The 22,568-nt window shown below is 38.4% G+C and overlaps 1 protein-coding gene across 1 annotated transcript in view; it reads right to left on the reverse strand.

The window, feature by feature from the left end:
• The window catches only part of htt (huntingtin), a 900,697-nt gene that overhangs the window by 633,437 nt on the left and 244,692 nt on the right, over positions 1–22,568 (reverse strand). Inside the window, exon 9 of the mRNA XM_067142878.2 lies at positions 9,900–10,075. Coding sequence (XP_066998979.2) covers positions 9,900–10,075 — 176 coding nt within the window. The remainder of the gene's footprint in view (positions 1–9,899; positions 10,076–22,568) is intronic.

The following is a 22,568-nucleotide window of genomic DNA, read 5'->3' on the forward strand; positions in this document are numbered from 1 at the left end:
TCTCGGCCTCGCAACCTAATACTGTCAGGGTCGGAAAAGAACAAGAGTTGAACAAAAGAGGTCGGAAAGGTAGATGAAAATGAGCCTGGTATAAGTTGAAGCAATGGCAGGACTCATCTCAGTGCCCCATGTTTGCCAACCCACACTCCCAAGTTGAGAGCCCTGGGACCCCTTTAAGTCGCCTCTTACGACAGGCAGGGGATACCATGGCAGTTATTCTACCGCCCCCACCAACACGGGGTAGTAAACAAAGATTTTGCTAGTCCATCTCAACAGAGACTTTTAAGAGCACATAAAATAAAAAAGTAAAAGGAACAAGGAGGGTTATAGTGTGCAAAAGACTGCGAATAGTTCGCGCTTTAACTCAATCACTTTCCGCAAATAAACTTTCTTCTCTCACATTATTTTCACTTCTTTTATCCGTTTTCATATGTATCAAAGTCACAAAATATCACGAGAGCCTCTTGAACATGTGGATTAATAGTCGGTTGTAGTCAAGCATTAGCCTACCTCTAGGAACAAACCCAAACCAAGAACACATGCAACAGACCGATTCTAACCTCCATTTGTATCAGCTGACTAATTAACTAATATTATTAGTGAATATATTTTATTAGTCATGTGCAAATCTTTATGAAACAGAATTTGGTTAACTAATAATTATTTTTATGAGTTCTAATATTATTAGGTAGGTAATATTATTAGTTAGTTTTATGAAACAAGGCCCTGGGGACATACTAAAGACAATGTTTTGAGAAACAGTGCCACATCTGAAAAATTTATTTGATTACTGTTTTCATGAAGGAGCTATAAAAAATAAATTACGAGTTGTTATGCTAGCCCCTGTGTATAAATGAAAGGGTGATAAACATAAAGTCGATAATTACAAGTCAGTCCGTTTGACATGTGTTACACGTAAGTTTTCGGAAAGCATTATTTCTGATTATATTAGACATTTTTGCAAAATTACTAACTGGTTTGATTGAAGACAGTTTGGGTTTAGGAAAGGTTATTCCACTGAAGCTCAAATTGTAGGATTCTAGCAAAATATATCAGATATTTTAAATTTAGGAGGTCTCATGGACTGTATTGTGACTGAGACCTATTTAAGGTGTTTGATAGGGTAAATCATGGGAGACTACTGGCGCAAATAAGTGCAATTGGTCTAGACAAAAGAGTTACTGAATGGGTGGCTAAAATTCTAGAAAATAGAACTAAGAGAATTAAGAGTAGGTGAACCATTATCTGATCCTGTAATCATTAACAGGGGAATTCCTCAAGGCAGTATTATTGAACGTTTATGTTTTCTTACACGTTAATGATATGAGTAAAGAACTGGAATCGCACATAAGGCATTTTGCAGATGATGTTATACTGTATAGAGTATTAAATGTTACAAGATTGTGAGCGACTGCAAAAAGACCTTGACAATGTTGTGAGATCGACAGCAGGCATGGTATGATGATAAACAGGGTGAAAAGTGAAGTTGTGAGTTTCACAAAGAGAAAAGGTCCTTTCAGTTTTAATTACTGCATTGATAGGGGTGGAAGTTCCTCATGGGGACCACTTTAAGTACTTAGGTGTTAATATAAGGAAAGATCATCATTGGGTTAATCACATAAACAATATTGTAAATAAGGGTTACAGATCTCTTCACATGGTTATGAAAGCACTTAGGGGTTGCAGTAAGGATGTAAAGGAGAGGGCATATAAGTCACAGGTATGACCACATTTAGAGTATGGTTCTACTGTATGGGACTCTCACCATGATCACTTGATTCAAGAACTGGAAAAAATCCAAAGAACATCAGCTCTATTTTTTTTCTGGGTGATTTCCAAAAAAAACATAAGTGGAGAGAAAAAAGAGTGCAAAATCATCAGAAGTAACATGGGATCCAATTACAAGAATGGCACCCATTATAAAAAATCCAACAAAGAATTGTACATAAAATAGAGAACATTACAGAAACAATCCATAAGAGACGGGCACGATACTATCGTCATCTCAAATGAATGGAAGGAAACAGGCCGACTAAACAGATCTTTCACTTTTTTTACTTCAAATCCAAAACCACAATACCCTGGTTTATGAACACCAAAGAAGACCTCCAAAGGTTACATATAACACCCGAAGACGCCGTTGATAGAGATCTCTTCCGCAAAAAGATACTGACGAATGGGATAAACCGAAACAAGCAACCGACAAAGAAGACACAGTACCACCTGGACAGAGGAACGCAAACTGCCAAATGTAACAAGAATTAATGTGGCCCCAAATAATAGTAATAATAATAATAATAATAAAAATAATAATAATAATAATAATAATAATAATAACAACAACAACAACAACAACAACAATAATAATAATAATAATAATAACAACAATAACAATAATAATAATAATAATGTTATTGGCTTTACATCCCACTAACTACTTTAAGGTTTTCACAGACGCTGAGGTGACGAAATTTAGTCCCGCAGCATTTCTTTTACATGCCAGTAAATCCAACAATACGAGGCTGACGTATTTGAGTGCCTTCAAATATCACCGGACTGAGCCAGGATTGAACCTGCCAAGTTGGGGTCAGAAGGCCAGAGCCTCAACTGTCTGAGCCACTCAGCCCAGCTGCGGGGGGGGGGGGGAAATGTAGTGTTACAAAAATGTTGCAAAGTGTGGACTGGAAAGACTTGGGAGAAAGGAGATGAGCTACTGGACTAAGCAGTATATTCTGAGCTGTCAGTGAAGAGATGGTGTGGAATGACATAAGTAGACAAATGAGTTTGAGTTGTGTTTCCTAAAGTAAGAAAGATCACAATATGGAGATAAAGTTGGAATTCAAGATGACAAATTGCATCAAATATTCGTTTATAAGAAGAGGAGGTAGGGAACGGAATAATTTACCAAAGGTGATGTTTGATAAATTTCCATATTCTTTGAAGTTATTTAGGGAAAGACTAGGTAAACAAGAGATAGGGAATCTGCCATATGGGCGACTGCCCTAAATCAGATCAGTGGTGATTGATTGATTGATTAATTGATTGATTGATTGATTGATTGATCGATTGATTGATACAATTTGTATTACGGCACACCGACACAGATAGGTCTTATGGAGACGATGGGATAGGAAAGGCCTAGGAGTGGGAAGGAACCGGCCGTGGCCTTTTTTAAGGTACAGCCCCAGCATTTGCCGGGTGTGAAAACGGGAAAACACGGAAAACCATCTTCAGGGCTGCCGACAGTGGGGCTCAAATCCACTATCTCCCCGATGCAAGCTCACGGCTATGCGCATCTAACCGCATGGCCAACTCGCTCATGATTGATTGATTGATTCATTCATTCATTCATTCATTAACAAATCAATACACAATGAGAAAATATTTACACAACACAGCAGATCTAGCAACTAGTAGCTAAAACCAGCACAAACACAACAACGACACATCATCTCCAGTCAGTTGAAGCCTCAGCAGGTAAAGCTCTATTACCAACAACACCATACATAGGTCAACTCATATACCAAATTTAAGGAAATTAGTCTTTCTGTTAACTAGCTGGTGAGCTCTCATAGCAATCTTCTGAATACTCTTCCCACAATTGGTGGGAAGGACCAGGAAGAAGGTAGAACATCTCCCAATAGTCTAAGGAAGGAATGAGGACCAGGTAGATGGTAGTTTCACATAGGGCTACTGCATATATATGTATTTTGTGAGTAAAAGTATACATTCCCATACATACAACATCCTTTGTTTTTTCTGGATTTTCAGTGCTCAGAAGAAGGCATAAAATGTCAAATCAGAAATGTAGTAATAACAAACACAAAAAAATATCAGGGTTTTCATCCAGTTTGTGAGACATGTGAAGCTGTTCTTAGGTTTAAGAAGTTCAGTTCAGTCGCACAGCACAGCCTGAGTAAGAGGCTCAAAACTCTATATTTGGTAATAAAGTCAAGTGGAGTGGAGTGGTATCATTTATTTTATGTTGCATAATTTCACATATCATTTTTTAATAATATTTTGGTCACTCAGTAAAATACCAATATATATGGTCCGTTATTGGACATTATAAATTTTCCAGATAACTCATTCCTGGTTGCCAGCGTTTCACCCCCATGTGCTAGGTTGGGCTCATCAGTTGGCACCTAGCACACCTACCAAGACGCATGGCTAGTGCATACCGTGGAGGCCACTGCGTAGGCTATATCATCACTCAGTAATAGTCACTGACGGTGAAAGTGTGTGAGAAAGGGAGAGTGATGAAGAGGTAATAGTATCAATATTTTGGCATTTGAGTATGGTAAGCGAATGTTACTGGGTTTTTTATCCATACTACTGCTGATTACTTGCATAATATTTAATGGGAGATATTTAGATATTTTTTACTTGATGTTCTCATACAATTTAGCACCCAAATTTGAAAATGGAAACAAAATGTTTTGTGGTAGTGAATGGCAGCCTGGTTTAACCTAAAAACTAAGCTTCATAAAAAATATCTTCAGTAGTGTTTGGCTGTTGATGGAACAGACAGACAGACAGACAGACAGACAGACAGACAGACAGACATGAATCAATCTATTGCCACCATCTGCCCTTAATACATCTGAAACATCTGAAATAAATTCAAACAGATGGACAAAAATAGGCATTTTACTTTATGCTAGTAGCTTAATGTTGCACAAACTCAGATTAAGTTTTTGCGCAGTCAAGGAAAGGAAAGGGCAAAGACTGGGAAGGAAGAGGATGTGACCTTAATTAAGTTACAACCCTAGAACATGACTGCTATGAAAATAGGAAGCCATAGAAAACAATTTTCAGGGCTGCCAATGGTGGGGTTTGAAACTGCTATCTTCCGAATGCAAGCTCATGGCCACCCAGCCCACATCTTGCAGTCAAACAATTTGATTAGATTTATATATGTAGATTATAGTTCAGACCACTTCCAGAATAACAAAGGTATTTTTTTTATAAGTGCTGCAGGTTAGTATTTCTCCACGGTTGTTTTCAAGAGACGAGGTTTTGCTATCTTAACAACAAAACATCTCTCTACCTATAACAGAAGCACAGAAATTGCAAGACTTCTCTGGGGAATTCTAGTTGAGCACGTTGCTGTTATGTATAGGTTTACCTAACCTGAAATATTAATTATAATAATAATGTTATTTGCTTTACGTCCCACTAACTACTTTTACAGTCTTCGGAGACGCCGAGGTGCCGGAATTTAGTCCCGAAGGAGTTCTTTTACGTGCCAGTAAATCTACCGACACGAGGCTGTCGTATTTGAGCACCTTCAGATACCACCGGACTGAGCCAGGATCGAACCTGCCAAGTTGGGGTTAGAAGGCCAGCGCCTTAACCGTCTGAGCCACTCACCCCGGCACCTGAAATATTCAGGCATGGAAAAGACAATAGAAAATCACCTCTTGTAACAATCAGAGCACAATTCTGAGTTGTTCCATATCACATAAACAAATTCTCATGGCAGAATGTACTTGCACAATAACTGAATTGTGGTGAATGACAGAAGTCAACTTACACAAAGACTGTTTGCATACTATCACACCTGAAAATTGAAACAGGACTCCCAGACACAATCTTTCAAAATAAAATGTTAAAGCAAGTTCATGAAGTTGACAGTCATCAGCTGCCACTTGTTTCCAAGAATACAAATTCTCCTGCTTGCAATCCACTAGCACTCAATGCTGTTTGTGCGCGTTTCTGATAACTGAACAAACTAATTCTAGTGTGAAACATGCATCCACACAGACTGCACTCGATGAATGGGGGAGTACGAGGCTGCATCTGATGGAGTATGCGCGACTGTTGCCTAACCTCTTCATACCTGCAACGCTCTTTCTCAAACAGTTCAACAGCAGTAGAGATAGTTTGGTGCCAAAGCGAGCAATCCTTAGCAAGTGTATCCCAGGTTTGAGGGTTGATGTTTTTTACCTTCATGGTTTAAGCTGGTCTTTATAATGGTTCAAAGAGGCACCATGGGGTCGTGTGCCTGAGGGAAGTTGCCCCATAAATGAATTGGCAAGGAAGTCTGGTGTCACTCATATTGCGTGCATGTCCAGTCAATAGTAGCCTATGGCCAATGATAGAGGCTCCTACACTCTTCATGCATGCTTTCTCAAGAACAGCAAGATTGGGTAGGGAGAGTAGAGAAACTAGAAAACAGCTAATGAGGGAACTGAATAGAGTGAAAAAGGAAGCAAAAGAGAATTATATGAATGGCATACTTCAAGAGGGTAATGACCACAAAGGGAAATGGAAAAAGCTGTATTCATATATCAGGAATCAAAAAGGAAAAGGAGTCCAAATTCCTACAATGGTGGGAGAAGGGGGTGAACACTATTTAACAGATACTGAGAAAGCAAACCTATTTAGTAGGGAATTTAGAGATTCAGTAGATGATTGTCAAGAGTTGGAAACCGAAACAGAAGATAGAGAGGGAGAGAGACATAGGGAAACAAGAAGCTTCTCATTCACAAACGAAGATATTTTCAGAGAAATCCAACTGCTTCAGCAAGGAAAAGCTGCAGGAAGTGATCAAATTACTGGGGAGGTATTAAAGACAATGGGGTGGTACATAGTGCCTTATTTAAAATTTCTCTTTGACTATGTCATAAATAATAGTGTAATACCAAAGGAATGGAAGGAATCTATAATAATACCAATTTATAAAGGAAAGGGTGATAAAAGGAAACCAGAGAACTACAGACCAATCAGCCTGACCAGTATAGTTTGTAAAATTCTGGAGAGTTTAATATCGAAGTACATCAGATGGATATGTGATGATAAAAATTGGTTCATGAGGAGCCAGTATGGATTTAGAAAGAAATTTTCTTGTGAGGCACAACTGGTGGGATTTCAGCAGGACATATCAGATCAGTTGGATTCAGGAGGTCAGTTAGATTGCATAGCCATAGATCTTTCCAAAGCCTTTGATAGAGTGGAACATGGAATATTATTAAAGAAATTGGAGGGAATAGGATTGGACGTAAGGGTTACACGTTGGATAAAAGCATTTCTAAATTCAAGGGTTCAGAAAGTCAAAGTAGGAAATAATGTATCGCAGGAAGAGAAAGTTTGGAAGGGAATTGCACAGGGTAGTATAATCGGTCCGTTACTTTTCTTAATATACGCAAATGATTTAGGGAACAATATAACATCAAAAATAAGATTGTATGCAGATGACATAATTGTTTATAGAGAAATAAACAACATTGAGGATTGTTCAGAATTACAAAGGGACCTTGAAAGTATCCAACAATGGGTTGAAGAAAATAATATGAAGGTTAATGGAGGCAAATCAACTGTTACAACTTTTACAAACAGGAGCTTTAAAACTGAATTTGAATATACTTTGGATGAGGTAGTTATCCCAAAAGATGGCAAGTGCAAATACTTAGGTGTGAGATTTGAAAGTAATTTGCACTGGAAGGGTCATGTTGATGACATTGTTGGGAAAGCATACAGATCATTACATGTCATAATGAGGCTACTTAAAGGATGCAACAAAGAATTAAAAGAAAAAAGTTACTTGAGTATGGTTCGTCCATTATTGGAATATGCAAACAGTGTTTGGGATCCTCACCAAGAATACCTAATAAAAGAAATAGATAGTGTGCAGAGGAAAGCAGCAAGATTTGTAACAGGGGATTTCAGGAGAAAGAGTAGTGTATCAGAAATGTTAAAGGAACTTGGGTGGGAAACTTTAAGAGAAGGGAGAAAACTAGACTTACAGGATTATATAGAGCCTATACAGGAGAAGAAGCATGGGGAGATATCCGTGAGAGGCTTCAGTTGGAAAATAATTATATCGGCAGGACTGACCACAAATATAAAATTAGAAGGAATTTTAGCAGAAGCGATTGGGGTAAATTTTCATTCATTGGGAAGGGTGTGAAGGAGTGGAACAGTTTACCAGGGGTAGTGTTTGATCCTTTTCCAAAATCTGTACAGATATTCAAGAAGAGAATAAACAGCAACAGAGAAAATAAATGAAGTGTTAGAGGGCATTCGACCGGTGCAGGTTATTGTAAAAAAAAAAAAAAAAAAGTGTGTGTGAATAAATTAATTCCATCCCCTGGTCTAAGGAGTTTGGACAGCCAAAGTAGGGGACTGCCTGTAGGGGTGAAGTACAGTGGGGACTTCGAGGGCCCTGGGACCGCTACGGTAGCTGTGAAGGCCCTTCAAGAACTCTGAAAAGTGGTGGCAAAAGGGGCTCTGGTTAAGACGCAGCAGGTCATTATGCTACTTAGGATCCAGAACGGGTAAAAAAAATAGTAAATAAATAAATGCAATGTAAATATTAATGTTATACCAGTTTTATAGTATCATTTGAAGCAATTCCACATACTGTATATCAGTTGACTATATTTGTAAGTAGTACAGGAGATATTATAATTAGAATTTTGTAAACAATATAAATTTATTAAGGATGAGCTGTGTGTTTAATAGAAAACATTGTTAGCGTAAATTGTATAATATTGTATTATAGGAAAAATTTTCTTCTCTTGTTAATTTAATATTTAGTGCTTGACAATAATGTATTTTAGTGTACCATTTGCCACCGAGGTAGACGCCTCATTTGCAAATAAAGAGATTTTGATTTGATTTGATTTGATTTTCCCATTTGATATTTAAGATTGAACAAAGTTTCTGCTGATGAAGATGTTCAAGTTTCCTGATGTCACGGTGGTATAGGGTCCAGGTTTCACATCCATAGAGTAATGAAGTGATGATGACTGCTTTATACACGATGAGTTTGTATGAACTGTTAGGTCTTTATCCCACTTGGATAGCCGACCACTTGTGAAATGAGTAGCATGGAGTTTGTTTATCACATCCTCTTCTGAGGTGCATCATTAGGCAAGATGCTTCTAAGATATAAGAAGTGATCTACCTGTTCCAGAATGACGTCTGAGACAGACGCATTGAACTCCGCAAGAATAGTCCCTGGGCCAGGTTGGGCAAAGATCTTGGATTTTTTGTTCATTGATGGCGAGACCAAAATGATCATATGCCCTATTGAAACTATTGACTGACTGCTGCATGTTCTCACGCATAAGAGCAGGTGATGCAGAATCATCAGCATACTGCAGTTCAGTTATTCTGGTTACAGGAGTTAAGAGACTTCCATCGGAACAATATCTTAAATCAACACCACAGGTGTTGGTACATGTTGAATCACGAAGCATAGTAGCATACGGGCAAGTACACACCCTTGCTGTCCATGTGTAAAACAAAAAGCATCGGAGATGCTAATGGAGAATCTAACCAGACACACCATAATGGAGTGCTCAAACCAAGCCAACAAAGCACAACCAAAGAGCCGCAACACTGTTCACAAAGCAAGCCTCGGGATAGAGCCAAATGCCTTTTCCAGATCATGAAACTAAGTAGAGAGGTTGCTGTTGTTCTCTGAATTTTGTTTTGGATTGACAGTAACTTACAGTAGAGAAAAATCAGGGAATGTTTCAAATTATTCACTCACCTTGCAAAGAACAAGAGAAAGTATGTACAACTGTGCATAACCCATGACAAGAATACTAGCATAGTACAGCACAAGCTACAAGCCCTACTAAATGTGTGGTTGCCTGTGTTTTATGAGATGTCCCAGCTTCCTATATTTTATTTTAACAACCCTGCTGCTGCTTTGCCAATAATAGTTAAAACTCCTCTATACAATTCCTGAATGAAAATAACCTTAGATTTTCTACAGTATCTTAAGAAATTACCTTTTACTGACCTGAAGAAACTTAAAATCAATATTTATGGCTACATTCACAAAAATTATCTTGGAACAATGAGTTCATTAAAAATTGTATGAAGAACATAATAAATAATATATCTAAAACAACATTAACATTAAATATAGAGAAGAATCGTACCTGGAAAACTACATTCAACTGATTTGTAGTAGGCGATGGAGAGGAGCTGAATCGACCCGATTCTTCTCGTGAATCTTCACTCTGTAGCGATGACTGAACAGACATACCTGGTGGACGGCGTGGTGTAGATAGTGTAGCCGTTGAAGCTTCGCTATAACCATCACCATCTTCTCCTTCTGGAAGGAGAGAGAAAAGTGATGAGCAATGTCTTAATATTATTCCCCAACATCTCACTTGATAAGACAGGAAGAACCATTTCAATTAAACAAATGTGTATTATATAGCAACTAATACCTGAGCATTCAAACTACATCCACTCAATAAATGATGATAAGGAGAAGGACGACGACGTACAATTGCGACACAAAAGTGAGCTATTAAAAAAATGTACACACTTTTATAACTTTATAACTTTTATAACTCAAAACTCCTCCCCTGTGAACCATGTGACCTTGCCACGGTGGGGAGGCTTGCGCATCCCAATGAAGCAGATAGCCGAGCCGCAGGTACAACCATAACGGGCGGGTATCTGTTGAGAGACCAGACTAACAAATGGTTCATCAAAAGGGGGGTAGCAGCCATTCAGAAGTTACAAGGGCAGCAGTCTAGATGATTGAATGATATAGCCTTGTAATAATACTCAACATGGCTTAGCTGTGTTGATACTGCTGCACGACTGAAAGCAATAGGAAACTACAGCTGTAACTAACTCCTGAGGACATGCAGCTCTCTCTGTATCAATGATGTACTGATGATAGTTTCCTCCCGGGTAAAATATTCTGGAGGTAAAATAGTCCCATATTTGGATCTCCGAGTGGGGACTACACAAGAGGGGGCGATCAGCAGGAAGATGGATACTAACATTTTGCGAGTTGGAGCGTGGAATGTTAGAAGTCTGAATCGTTATGGTAGGTAAGAGAATCTGAAAAGGGAGATGGATAGACTAAAGTTAGATGTAATTGGTATAAGTGAAGTACGTTGGCAGGAAGAGCAGCATTTTTGGTCAGACAACTACAGAATTATCAAAAAAATCAAACAGGGGAAATGCAGGAGTTGTTTTAATAATGAATAAGAAAATAGGGCATTGGATAAGCTACTATGACCAGCATAGTGAAAGGATTATTGTTGTCAAAATAGACACCAAACCAATACTCACCACAATCGTACAGGTCTATATTCCTACTAGTTCAGCAGATGATGAGGAAAATGAAAGAATATATGAAGAGGCAGATGATTTAGTACAATATGTAAAAGGTAATGGGAATCTAATTGTGATGGGAGACTGGAATGCAGTGGTAAGCCAAGGAAGAGAAGGTAATGCAGTAGGAGAATTCGGATTGGGACAAAGGAACGAAAGAGGAAGTCAACAGGTTGAATTCTGCACCAATCACAATTTAGTCCTTGCTAATACTTGGTTCAAACACCACAAACAACGGCTGTACACATGGACGCGACATGGAGCCACCGGAAGGTATCAAATAAACTTCATTATGATTAGGCAGAGATTCAGAAACCAGGTGTTGGATTGCAAAACTTCCCCAGGAGCAGACGTGGACTCTGATCACAACTTGTTGGTAATGAAATGCCATCTGAAATAGAGGAACTTGAAGAAGGGAAGGAATCCAGTGAAATGGGATCTAAACAAGTTGAAAGAAAAGAGCGTGAATGATTGTTTCAAGGAACATGTTGCACAAGGACTAAACGGAAAGGCTGAAGGAAACACAGTAGAAGAAAAATGGACAGTCATGAAGAATGAGGTCAGTAGGGCTGCTGCAGAGATGTTAGGAAGAATGGAAAGATCAACAAAGAAACAGTAGATAACTCATTAGATACTAGACCTGATCAATGAACGACATGAACACAAAAATGCAAAAAGATGAAGAGGGTAGAAAAGAATATAGGTGATTAAAGAATGAAGTGGAGGGGAAGTGCAGGGCAGCTATGGAAGAATGGCTGAAGGAGAAGTGCAAAGATGTTGAAAGTTGTATGGTCCTAGGAAAGGTAGTTGCTGCATACAGGAAAATCAAGCAAACCTTTGGGGAAAAGAAATGTAGGTGTATGAATATTAAGAGGTCAGATGGAAAACCACTTCTAGGGAAAGAAAACAAGGCAGAAAGATGGCAGGAACATTTACAACAGTTGTATCAAGATAAGGACAAAAATGATATGGTTCTGGAACAAGAAGAGGCTGTTGATGATGATGAAATGGGTGACCTAATTCTGAGGTCAGAATTTGACAGAGCTTTGAGAGACCTAAATAGGAACACACCACCTGGAATTGATGACATTCCCTCTGAATTACTGACTGCCTTAGGAGAAACCAGCATGGCAAGGTTATTCCATTTAGTGTGCAAGATGTATGAGACAGGAGAAGTGCCATCCGATTTTCAGCAGAATGTTGTTATACCTATTCCCAAGAAAGCCGGTGCTGACAAGTGTGAAAACTACCGCACCATTAGTTTAGTATCTCATGCCTGCAAAATTCTAACACGTATTATTTACAGAAGAATGGAAAGACAAGTTGAAACTGAGTTGGGAGGAGGTCAATTTGGCTTCAGAAAAAATGTAGGAACACGTGAGGCAATCCTGACTTTACATCTGATCTTAGAGGATCGAATACATGGCATTTGTAGATCTAGAAAAGGCATTTGATAATGCTGATTGGTCCAAGTTATTTGAAATTCTGAAGGTGATCGGGATCAGGTACCAAGAAAGAAGAATTATATACAATCCATACATAAAACTCAGTCTGCAGTGATAAGAATCGAGGGGTATGGAAAAGAAGCAGCAATCCAGAAAGGGGTGAGGCAAGGATGCAGTTTGTACCCCCTCATTTTCAATGTTTATATAGAACAAGCTGTAAAGGAATTCAAAGAAGAATTTGAAAAGGGAATCACATTCCAAGGACAGGAAATCAAAACCCTGAGATTTGCCAATGGTATTATTTTATCTGAGACTGCAGAAAATCATGAGAAGTTGCTAAATGGTATGGGCAGAGACTTTGGTGAGGAGTACAATATGAAAATAAATAGGTCTAAAACAAAAGTAATGGAGTGCAGTAGTACAAAGTCAGATGATGCAGGAAATATTAGATTAGGAAATGAAGTCTTAAAGGAAGTGGATGAATACTGTTACTTGGGTAGTAAAATAACTAACGATGGCAGGAGTAAGGAAGACATAAAATGCAGGCTAGCACTAGCAAGGATGTCCTTTTGTAAGAAAAGAAATTTGCTCACTTGAAACATTGATATAGGAATTAGAAAATTATTTTTGAAGACTTTTGTTTGGAGCATGGTAATGTATGGAAGTGAAACATTGGCGATAACTCCCTCAAAAAGAAAGAGAATAGAAGCGTTTGAAATGTGGTGTTACAGAATAATGGTGGAGGTGAGATGGATAGATTGAATCACGAATGAAGAGATACTGAATCAGATTGGTGAGAGGAGGCCGTTGTGGCTAAATTTGACAAGAAGAAGAGATAGAATTATAGGATACATCTTAAGACACCCAGGACTTGTGCAGTTGGTTTTTGAGGGAAGTGCTGGGAGTAAGAATGGCAGGGGCAGACCAAGGTATGAATATGACAAGCAGATGTAGGGTGTAGCAGTTATGTAGAAATGAAAAGGTTAGCACAGTATAAGGTGGCATGGAGGGCTGCATCAAACCAGTCTATGGACTGATGACTCAAACAACAAGTGAAAATTATTTATTCATACATGTTTCAGGAACTTAGTACATTCCCTTCATCAATGAAGTCCAATCAAAGAATAAAAACAATATAACTCTTTTGTTTAGCCTAAAATTTAAAGAAGTGTTATATCATAATTCACCATATCAATGAATTGACAAACATTAGTGATATATTATGAAAATTATCATTACATAAAAAATTAATATTTAGTCGTTGCTGAATGAGAATACCTAAATAAATTTAAGATCTTCAAGTTTTTTTTCTTTTTCTGTTTTTCTTTTCTTCCTTAAAAGATTAAGCACTAGTTTCTATAACAGGTTCTCATCTGTTCTTCATTAAAACCTGATTCAAAGTGATCTTTTTGAGCAAGATAAGATTTCTAGACCTTCTAATACATTTATGAATTTTCCCTTTTTGACCAAGTGTATTAAATCCATGTTATTAGAAATGTCCATAAATGTATGATTCTTTTCAACCATATGCTCTCCCATTGCCCATATTTGACCGCATTAACATGTACTTTGTACCTTATAGCCAAACTTCTTCCAAGCTGTCCTATGTATCATTGGCTACATGTTTGCCATGTTAATTTGTAAATTCCTGACTTATTAAACATACACATATTCTCAATTTTATCTGAATTGAAAATTATCTTATTAGTGTTATCATCAGTTTTGTATGCAATATTGATGTTCCTTTTTCTGAAAATTTTAGCCAGTTGATAAGAATGCTTATTTCGAAAATTTAGAACTGCAAATTTCTTTTTCTCCTTTTGATCTTTAACCGAAGTTGTTTTTGGTTCATTTTTTAGTTTATTTATAATTCTATTAATGAATTTTCTGGAATATCCATTGTTACGAGCAATTTGGTGGATTATATTAATTTTTCTGTTATAATTCTTCTTAGATATAGGTATATTCATAGTTCTGTTAACTAAGATATAAAATGTTGCCTTTTAATGTTGACCTGGCTGATTGGAGTCATTTCTGATAATATACAGTATCTGTTTGAGTAGCCTTTCTAAAAATTTGAAAATCGAAATGACCAAAATTTCTAATAATTGTTAAATCCTAATAACTCAAAGTTCCATCATGGTTGTTATGTATGAGTGGGTTTGCATGAAATGGTGGTATATCGTGAATTTTTGTAGCGTTACTCTTGGATTACAGGTGAAGTTCTCTCGAGTTCTGCGACATTCTTCGTGAATATAACAGTGGTATATGTCATGAGAACATTTTCTCTTGTTTGTCTTTGTTGTACCTACACTCAGTAAGTGAGTGAAACTGTAAAATTTCGGTGATGGTACTGCTAAATTTTGCTCATTCAGTTTAGGTTAGGGCTTTTAAGTTTAAAAAAAAGTTAGTCCTAGTATATTTCTGCAGAAACCATGACTGTATTATTACGTAGTATCAGCGAGTGAAGCTGTAAGTAAAATGTTTAAAATTTTCTGTAGCTTAAGTTATGATAGTGCAGTCACTGCCGTAAATACCAATTTGAAAATATGTGTACGTATGTGGTTGAAAATATTCTTATTCAAGTGAGTAATAATTTCATAAGTTCTGTAATACCTAAATTGTCTTATTCTTTGTTTGATCTGTTTGCTTGTTATATTTCTACTTAGTTATTGATTGAGATTATAAAATAGTAATGTTGGCTTTAGAGACAATGGTGGGCTGCATTTGCACTCTTTTTTTTTTTTTTTTTGTCAGTTAGGGTAACGAATGCGTTCACTGTATGCCATTGAGTATAAGCAAAGATATTCACACCACTATCACCTGAATAGGCAACAATTGTAGTCTCAAAGATCTATAAACCACCCAATGTCAAATGGCCTAATCAAGTTTTAGGTGTGTGTCCACACCCAATTGGCTATGTAGGAAACTTCAACAGTCATCACCAGGAATGGAATTACAGAACCAACTATGACAACGGAGAGGTGCTAATGAGTTGGGTAGAGTGTGATGATCTTTTCCATGTTTTTTATTATGCTAATGATCAAGGCACTTTTAGATCTGCACTATGGAGATTAGAGTACTGCTTTGACCTATGCTTGGTGTCTAGAACCCAAGATGATAAATCCTTACCAATCTTCTGGAAAGTTCTCACTGACTTTTCTTATAGCCAACACTGGCCAGTCTTAAGAGCTGGTCATCCAGGTTCCTCTAGTTTCAACTACCTCACAACCATGTTGGAACTTCAATACAGCTAACTAGTCTGCCTTTACAGAGAACCTCGACAAATGTTTGCGAATACTGTTGATGATGATGATTATGATGATGACGACGACGACGATGATGATTGTTGTTTAAAGGGGCCTAATATCTACGTCATCGGCCCCTAATGGTACGAAATGAAATGACAAAGTAAAGTTCAAAATTATCCACTGACCAATATAAAAAATGTCATGAAGAATGAATGGATGGACATAAATTTAAAACAATCAACGGATCCGACTAAAAAAACTATCATAAATAATAGTATTACTGACCAAGGGACCACTTCTAAAGCACAATCCTGAATCGAGGATGCTTGATGTCTAAAGGGGTCCAAAATCCAGGTAAAAGGCCCCTCAGAATGGTACGTATCGCTAGTAAAGTAGAACCATGGTATGTGTCATGTTGGGGTACTAATCAAAAGGAGCGAAGACTCATGGTTTTCCACACATAATGGTACTACTCACAAGTATTGGACGTCGTACAGGTAACGCAGACCTATGGTGTTTCTCACATAATGGTGCCACACATAGGCAACGCAAACCGATGGTGTTCCTCACTTAAGTATACTAATCACGGGCTAGGGTAATCCCAGGGTGTTCCTCACATAGTGGATACTAAGCGCAGGCAACACAGACCCACAGTGCCGCTCATATAGTGGTACTAATCACAGGCAACACTCAGACCCGTGGTGTTGCTCACAAGGGTACGACTCACGGGTACTGGTACTCTGCTGCTACTAATCACAAATCTATTTCGTACCTAATATAGTGGTACTACTCACAAGTACAGGCAACCCATGGTGTTCCCCGCGTGATGGTACTAATCAAAAGTAGTTTCATGGTACTAATTCAATCATCACTTGGTCACCCCTTCTGGTCGCCTCTTACAACAGGCAGGAGATACCGTGGGTGTATTCTTCGTCTGCGTCCCCCACCCACGGAGGTTTTTGCGAATACCATCAACAAACACAGGATATGAGAGATTCATGGAAGCTGTGATATATACAGCAAAATATACAACCCTAGGAGCTTCCAAAGAGGATATATCCCAGGATGGAGTGAGAAAACATAATCAACAATACACTGATAGTGTTGATCACAAAACTGCAGATCAACTTTTACGTACCTTAGATTCTGCAAGAAAACAAAAGAGGATTTTGAAAGTTAAATCTCTTGACTTAACAAAATCCATAAGAAATAAATTGACCTTTTCAATACAATATATATTATATAATATGAATATAATATTATATACTTGATATTGAAAAGGTCAATTTATTTCTTATAATTGCACTTCAATACAGAACAAAAATTAAATTTATAGCTTATAATTTACAAAATCCAGTCGTGAAACTTGGTCCCCTCTCAGAAATATGGGGGATGGTAAACTCATTACATGAATGAGTTCAGAAATTCACCCAAACAGAATTGTGTCTCATATAGTCACGACTTCCAAAAGTAGCAGGGATAAAGTATTCACAAAATGTATGAAGAAGAATCTGAAAATTGTGAAAAATAGTGTCCCAGATATATCAGAGTACTCCAGACCTTTTACTGCAAATGAGATAAGTACCTCAATTGCTGATATCAAGCCAGGCCAAGTACCAGGTGTGGTCTGACTTTATCAGCAGGATGTGGATAAACACATTTCACTTCTCTGTCTGGTGAAAAGAATCGTCACAACACACACAACCTGAAATCGAGTATCCAGTTTTATCCATTTCCAAGTTTCTCAAAAGAGATGCAGTTCATGGATTGTATAATTTATCAAGGGGTGAAACAAGATCTACTTACCACCGAATATTTTATAGGGATGAAATTGTCAGGTTTCATTGCACATATCCATCAGTTCTTCAGTGTGTTACCTTCCGGGAACTTAGAAACATGTATTTAATTTTTGTATTGTAGTTTCCCTTACAACTGGGCACACAGCACTTCTAAACCATATCTTACAGAGTATTATAAACACCATAAACATCACCAAACCTTACACGAACATGGATTCACAACCATACACACAAATACTTTCAGTTTTATCATGTGCATTGAATACGGCTTGGAAATTACCAAAGGCGCGTGCAGTATTTAGTTATAGGGTTGTTTTCATTGATATGATTTAATGGTGTTTAATTTAAGTGAGTACAATACAATGCTCCAAATTTCAAGCAGGTTATCAGCTACATTCAAAACAATGTGATGTAGGTTATGTTGGGTGCAGTATCGGTATTCTAATAGATTTATTTCCATGTACTTCAGGTTTGCAAATTACATTTCAACCCTGAGGATATAAGAAGGAGTACATCTTTCTACTGAAAAGATAGACAACAAATAAATCTACCTTTGAAGGTGTTCTTTCTCTTTGGCAGCATTCACTGAAGATCACATATAATAATTGTATCAATAAGAAGGATGAGAACATGTGTATGAATTTTCCTGATTTTGACTCAGTTGATAACAGTGTACACAGTGCCTCATTTGTTGTCATTAAAAGTCTGTATGACCTGGAACATGATAAGCTCATAAAATATGGATATGGTTTGTCTCTGGAAGCTCTAAATTCTTCTTCTCTTGAAAGACAAAGTGTAAAGTTAGCTTTACACATTTTTAATGAGGATGTTGTTGAAGGTTTAAAAGCTTCAGGTGAGAAACATAATTTAGCCCACTGTAGAGAAACTGCCATGTATATTAAATTAATATTAAAGTGGTGGACTGTTGTTAATCTTAAAACAACAGGTAAAGGATCAAGGCCCAACAACCCATTAATGTTTCCCATATCGTCAGTTTCAGATGAATGTGGTGAGTATTTGAAGAAAGTCCTACACTGGTTAGAAAAGTGGACAGATCAGCGATCTTCATCCTCAGGGATCACTGTCTTTTGAAACAATGACTTCTTTTACTTACTTACTTACTTACTTTATTTTACATCGCAAATGAGAAATGTCCCGATGGCAATGGTCACTCAGAGTAGCGTAATAATAAAGTAAATTACTCAACAACAAACAAACAAACAAACAAACAAACAAACAAACAAGAGTACAACAAGCAATTCCATGGAAAGGAAATATTACAGGAAATAGTACTACGAAGCGTGTTTTTTAAGTAAGGTCCGTTTGAAAATAAGTACACAACGAAAGGTTATTTCAAAAAAGTAAATTTATTTTCAGAAAGTACATACTTCACTCTATTTTTTGACATAGTCGCCAAGTTTGTTCAAACACTTATCATACCTCTTAACCAATTTTAAAATACCCTCTTCATAGAAACTTGCCGCCTGCTCCGATAACCAAGAGTTCACTGCCGTTTTCACGTCGTCATCGTCATCATTGTAATGGTTGCCACTGTTTGAGGTGGAGGAACAGATGGTAATCGCTCGGCGCAAGATCAGGGCTGTAGGGTGGGTGGTCTAAAAACTTCCCAGCCAAAACTCTGTCCAATATATCGCAGGTCTGACCTGCAGTGTGAGGTCTTGCATTGTCATGGAGAAGGACAATTCCCTTTGTCAGCATGCCGCGTCTTTTGTTTTGAATTGCTCTGCGTAGCTTTCTCAGGGTTTGGCAATATGCTTCTGCATTGACAGTGGTTCCTCGTTGCATGAAGTCGATCAACAAAACACCATGCATATCCCAAAACACCGACGCCATGATCTTGTGCTGGGACAGATTCTGTTTGGCCTTCACCTTTACAGGCGAGTGTGTGTGTCTCCATTCCATGCTCTGTTGCTTCGTTTCGGGTGTGATATGCGAAACCCATGTTTCGTCTCCAGTTACGATCTGACTTAAGAAGCCGTCACCTTCTTCATCATAACGAGTCAAGAACTTCATCGCACATTCAAATCTTTGGTTTTTGTGGTCCTCTGTTAGGAGTTTCGGGACCCAACGGGAGCACAGTTTCCTAAACTTTAGGTGTTCAGAAACAATGCTGTAAAGCACTGATCTTGACACGTCAGGAAATTCGTTTGAGAGACCTGTTATTGTGAAGCGCCTGTTCTCACGAATCTTCGCTTCAACTGAAGCCACCAAATCGTCTGTAATCAAAGAAGGGTGACCAGAGCGGTCCTCATCGTGAACGTTGTCACGGCCATCTTTGAATTGTCGTACCCACTTACGCACTTTGCTTTCACTCATAACAGTATCACCGTACACTTTGCAAATCTGTCGATGAATTTTTGCAGCAGACAGGTTCCTTGCTGACAAAAACCGTATCACTAACTGAACCTCACAAACGACCGGGCGTTTGATAGTCTTAAACATTTTGAAAGCACAGAACAGAACCGTACAGGTTAGCTACAGAGCTGCACGGTTGTTCCCGAGGCATGCCGGTACAAAATGCACGCGCTCGTTGCGATATGCGCGCGAACTACAAAACGGACTTTACTTAAAAAACACGCTTCGTAGTTTAACATTCTAAATTCAGCATCATCATATACAATTTCACACCCAACTTAAGTATTTCCAGTGCTTAACACTACGGCCTACAATACTATAGGTTGAACTTACTACTAGCTTAACACCACAAGTGAAAATAAAGTTAAAAACATATCTACGCAACAACTACAACAACACGAGTACAAAAAGCAAATCCATCGAAAAAAGTATATATATTGCAAGAAATACTACCAGTTTAACATTCTAAATGAGACTTGTGTGGAGAAGAAGCCAAGGAACTGGGATCGGCGAGACGCTATGCCAATAACTACACCCAAAGGGCCACAGTCAGAAGAAAGCATGCCATCAAGTTCAGCTACAAAACCACCCTCCAAGAAACAGAAGGAAGAAAAAGTCATGTCCTTTTCAGAAAGACTATCCTTAGTTAAGGTTGCAATAATACCTAACACCTTTCCAGACGGAAAACTCAAGGAGTAAGACGTGACTGAATTGTCATCTACTCTAATAGCACAAATGAAGCCGCTGTCAGGCGGATGTCTGCCAGGCTACCTTGAGTTATCAAGGCTGGAAAGTGGAGCTATGGTATTGATCTGTGCAAATCCAGAAACGAAAAGTTGGCTGGAACAGACAGTATCAAACTGTAACCCATGGAAAGGGGAGACCCTGGAGGTGGCAGACGCAAAAAAGGTGCTGAACACGATCAAGGATATCACCAAGTTCCCACCTCCTTTTGACAAGATGAAAGTGGAGGATGTTCTTGTCAGAATCAATCAGCACGATACCAAACTTCTAACGCAAGAGTGGAGAGTGCTGAATGCCACTTCAATCGACAAGACAGGAAGGACAGGTCGTTTTAGCCCTTGGTGAAAGAGACTTTGAAGAGCTCAAAAAGAGAAGCCTTAAGGCTAAGCTCCGACTTGGGCAGATCAAGTTTCAGGACATCAGGGGAAAAACGAAACCCAATGTTGATAAAGATGGTGCTGAAAGTTATTCAGGCCAATCTTAAGCATAAAAAAGCAGCTGTGGCCAATTTCATCAGGAAGTTCAAGTCCGGGGCTATTGATATGGGCCCTTAGGAAAGAGCCTTGGGTATCAAGGGCAGAGTAGCAGGACTGGCAGAATCTGGAGGTAAGCTGATGTACGAACATCGGAAATACCCAGAACATGTCTTCTTGTGAACAGGAAACTAAAATATCTTATGCTGCAGGAACACTGTTCATGGGACTTAACCGTGGCCAAGATTAAACGGGAGGGACCTAGAGAAATAACCATAGGCTCTGCATATCTCCATTATGACTCAACTAATCTGCCCCCATTAGAAGTTGAAAACCTACTTTGCAAAGCAAAGAGGAAAGGCAAACACCTAGTCCTTGGAGCAGTTGCAAATTCACACCCCACGGCATGGGGCAGCACGAACTGCAATGCAAGAGGCGAGTCTTTACTAGATTTTATTATTGGAACTGAGTTGACGATACTAAACCTAGGAAACAAGCCTACATTTATAAATAAAAATCGTAGGGAGGTAATAAGACATTACACTAAGCACTACGCATATTACAAACTTTATTAAAGACTGGAAGGTGCTGGAGGAACCATCATTGGCAGACCACTACCACATCCAATTTGCAATAGATGCAAGACTATGCGGGATTGAGATGTACAGACACACAAACAGAATTAACTGGGATACAGAGAAATTCCAAGGAATGCTGTACAAAAAATTCCAATTAACGTGAGAGGACAGAAAGAATTGGATGAGGCCATGGAACTATTAGAAGAGGCCAATATAGACCCATTCCATGACAGCTGTCCTCTCAAAGAAAATAAAAACACCAAAAAAGTAAGGTGGTGGAACAACAAACTAGCCAAAATGAATAAAGACGTTAGGATGTTGTATAGAATATCTTCTAGAAATGGTATGTGGGACGTATATCATAGAAAACTCACTGAGTATATAATCTAGAGATAAGGAATGCAAAAAGAAAATCTTGGAGACTGTTCTGTGAGAAAGTGGAATCACACATTGAAACAGCAAGGTTCCAGAAGGTTCTGAAACCAACTCATATAAATCAAATGGAGGCACTGGAGAAACCAGATGGGTCATTTACTCAGGCGGGGAGGGACACGCTGGAGATACTAATAGCATGTCACTTTCCTGAGGCTGAGAAGATGACAGAAGAAGAAACGGTTGAAACAGAGACCAGAGCTCGAAGAGCAGACTGGAACTGTGCCAACAGAATAATGAAACATAACCATGTAAAATGGGCAATCGACACGTTACATCCTATAAAGGCTCCGGAGCCAGATTAGATATTTCTGATACTCCTACAGAAGGACGGGAGATACTCGCCAATGCCCCGACGGACCTTTACAGATTT

This window comes from Anabrus simplex, chromosome 3 (assembly GCF_040414725.1).
Source record: "Anabrus simplex isolate iqAnaSimp1 chromosome 3, ASM4041472v1, whole genome shotgun sequence".
Lineage (NCBI taxonomy): Eukaryota > Metazoa > Arthropoda > Insecta > Orthoptera > Tettigoniidae > Anabrus > Anabrus simplex.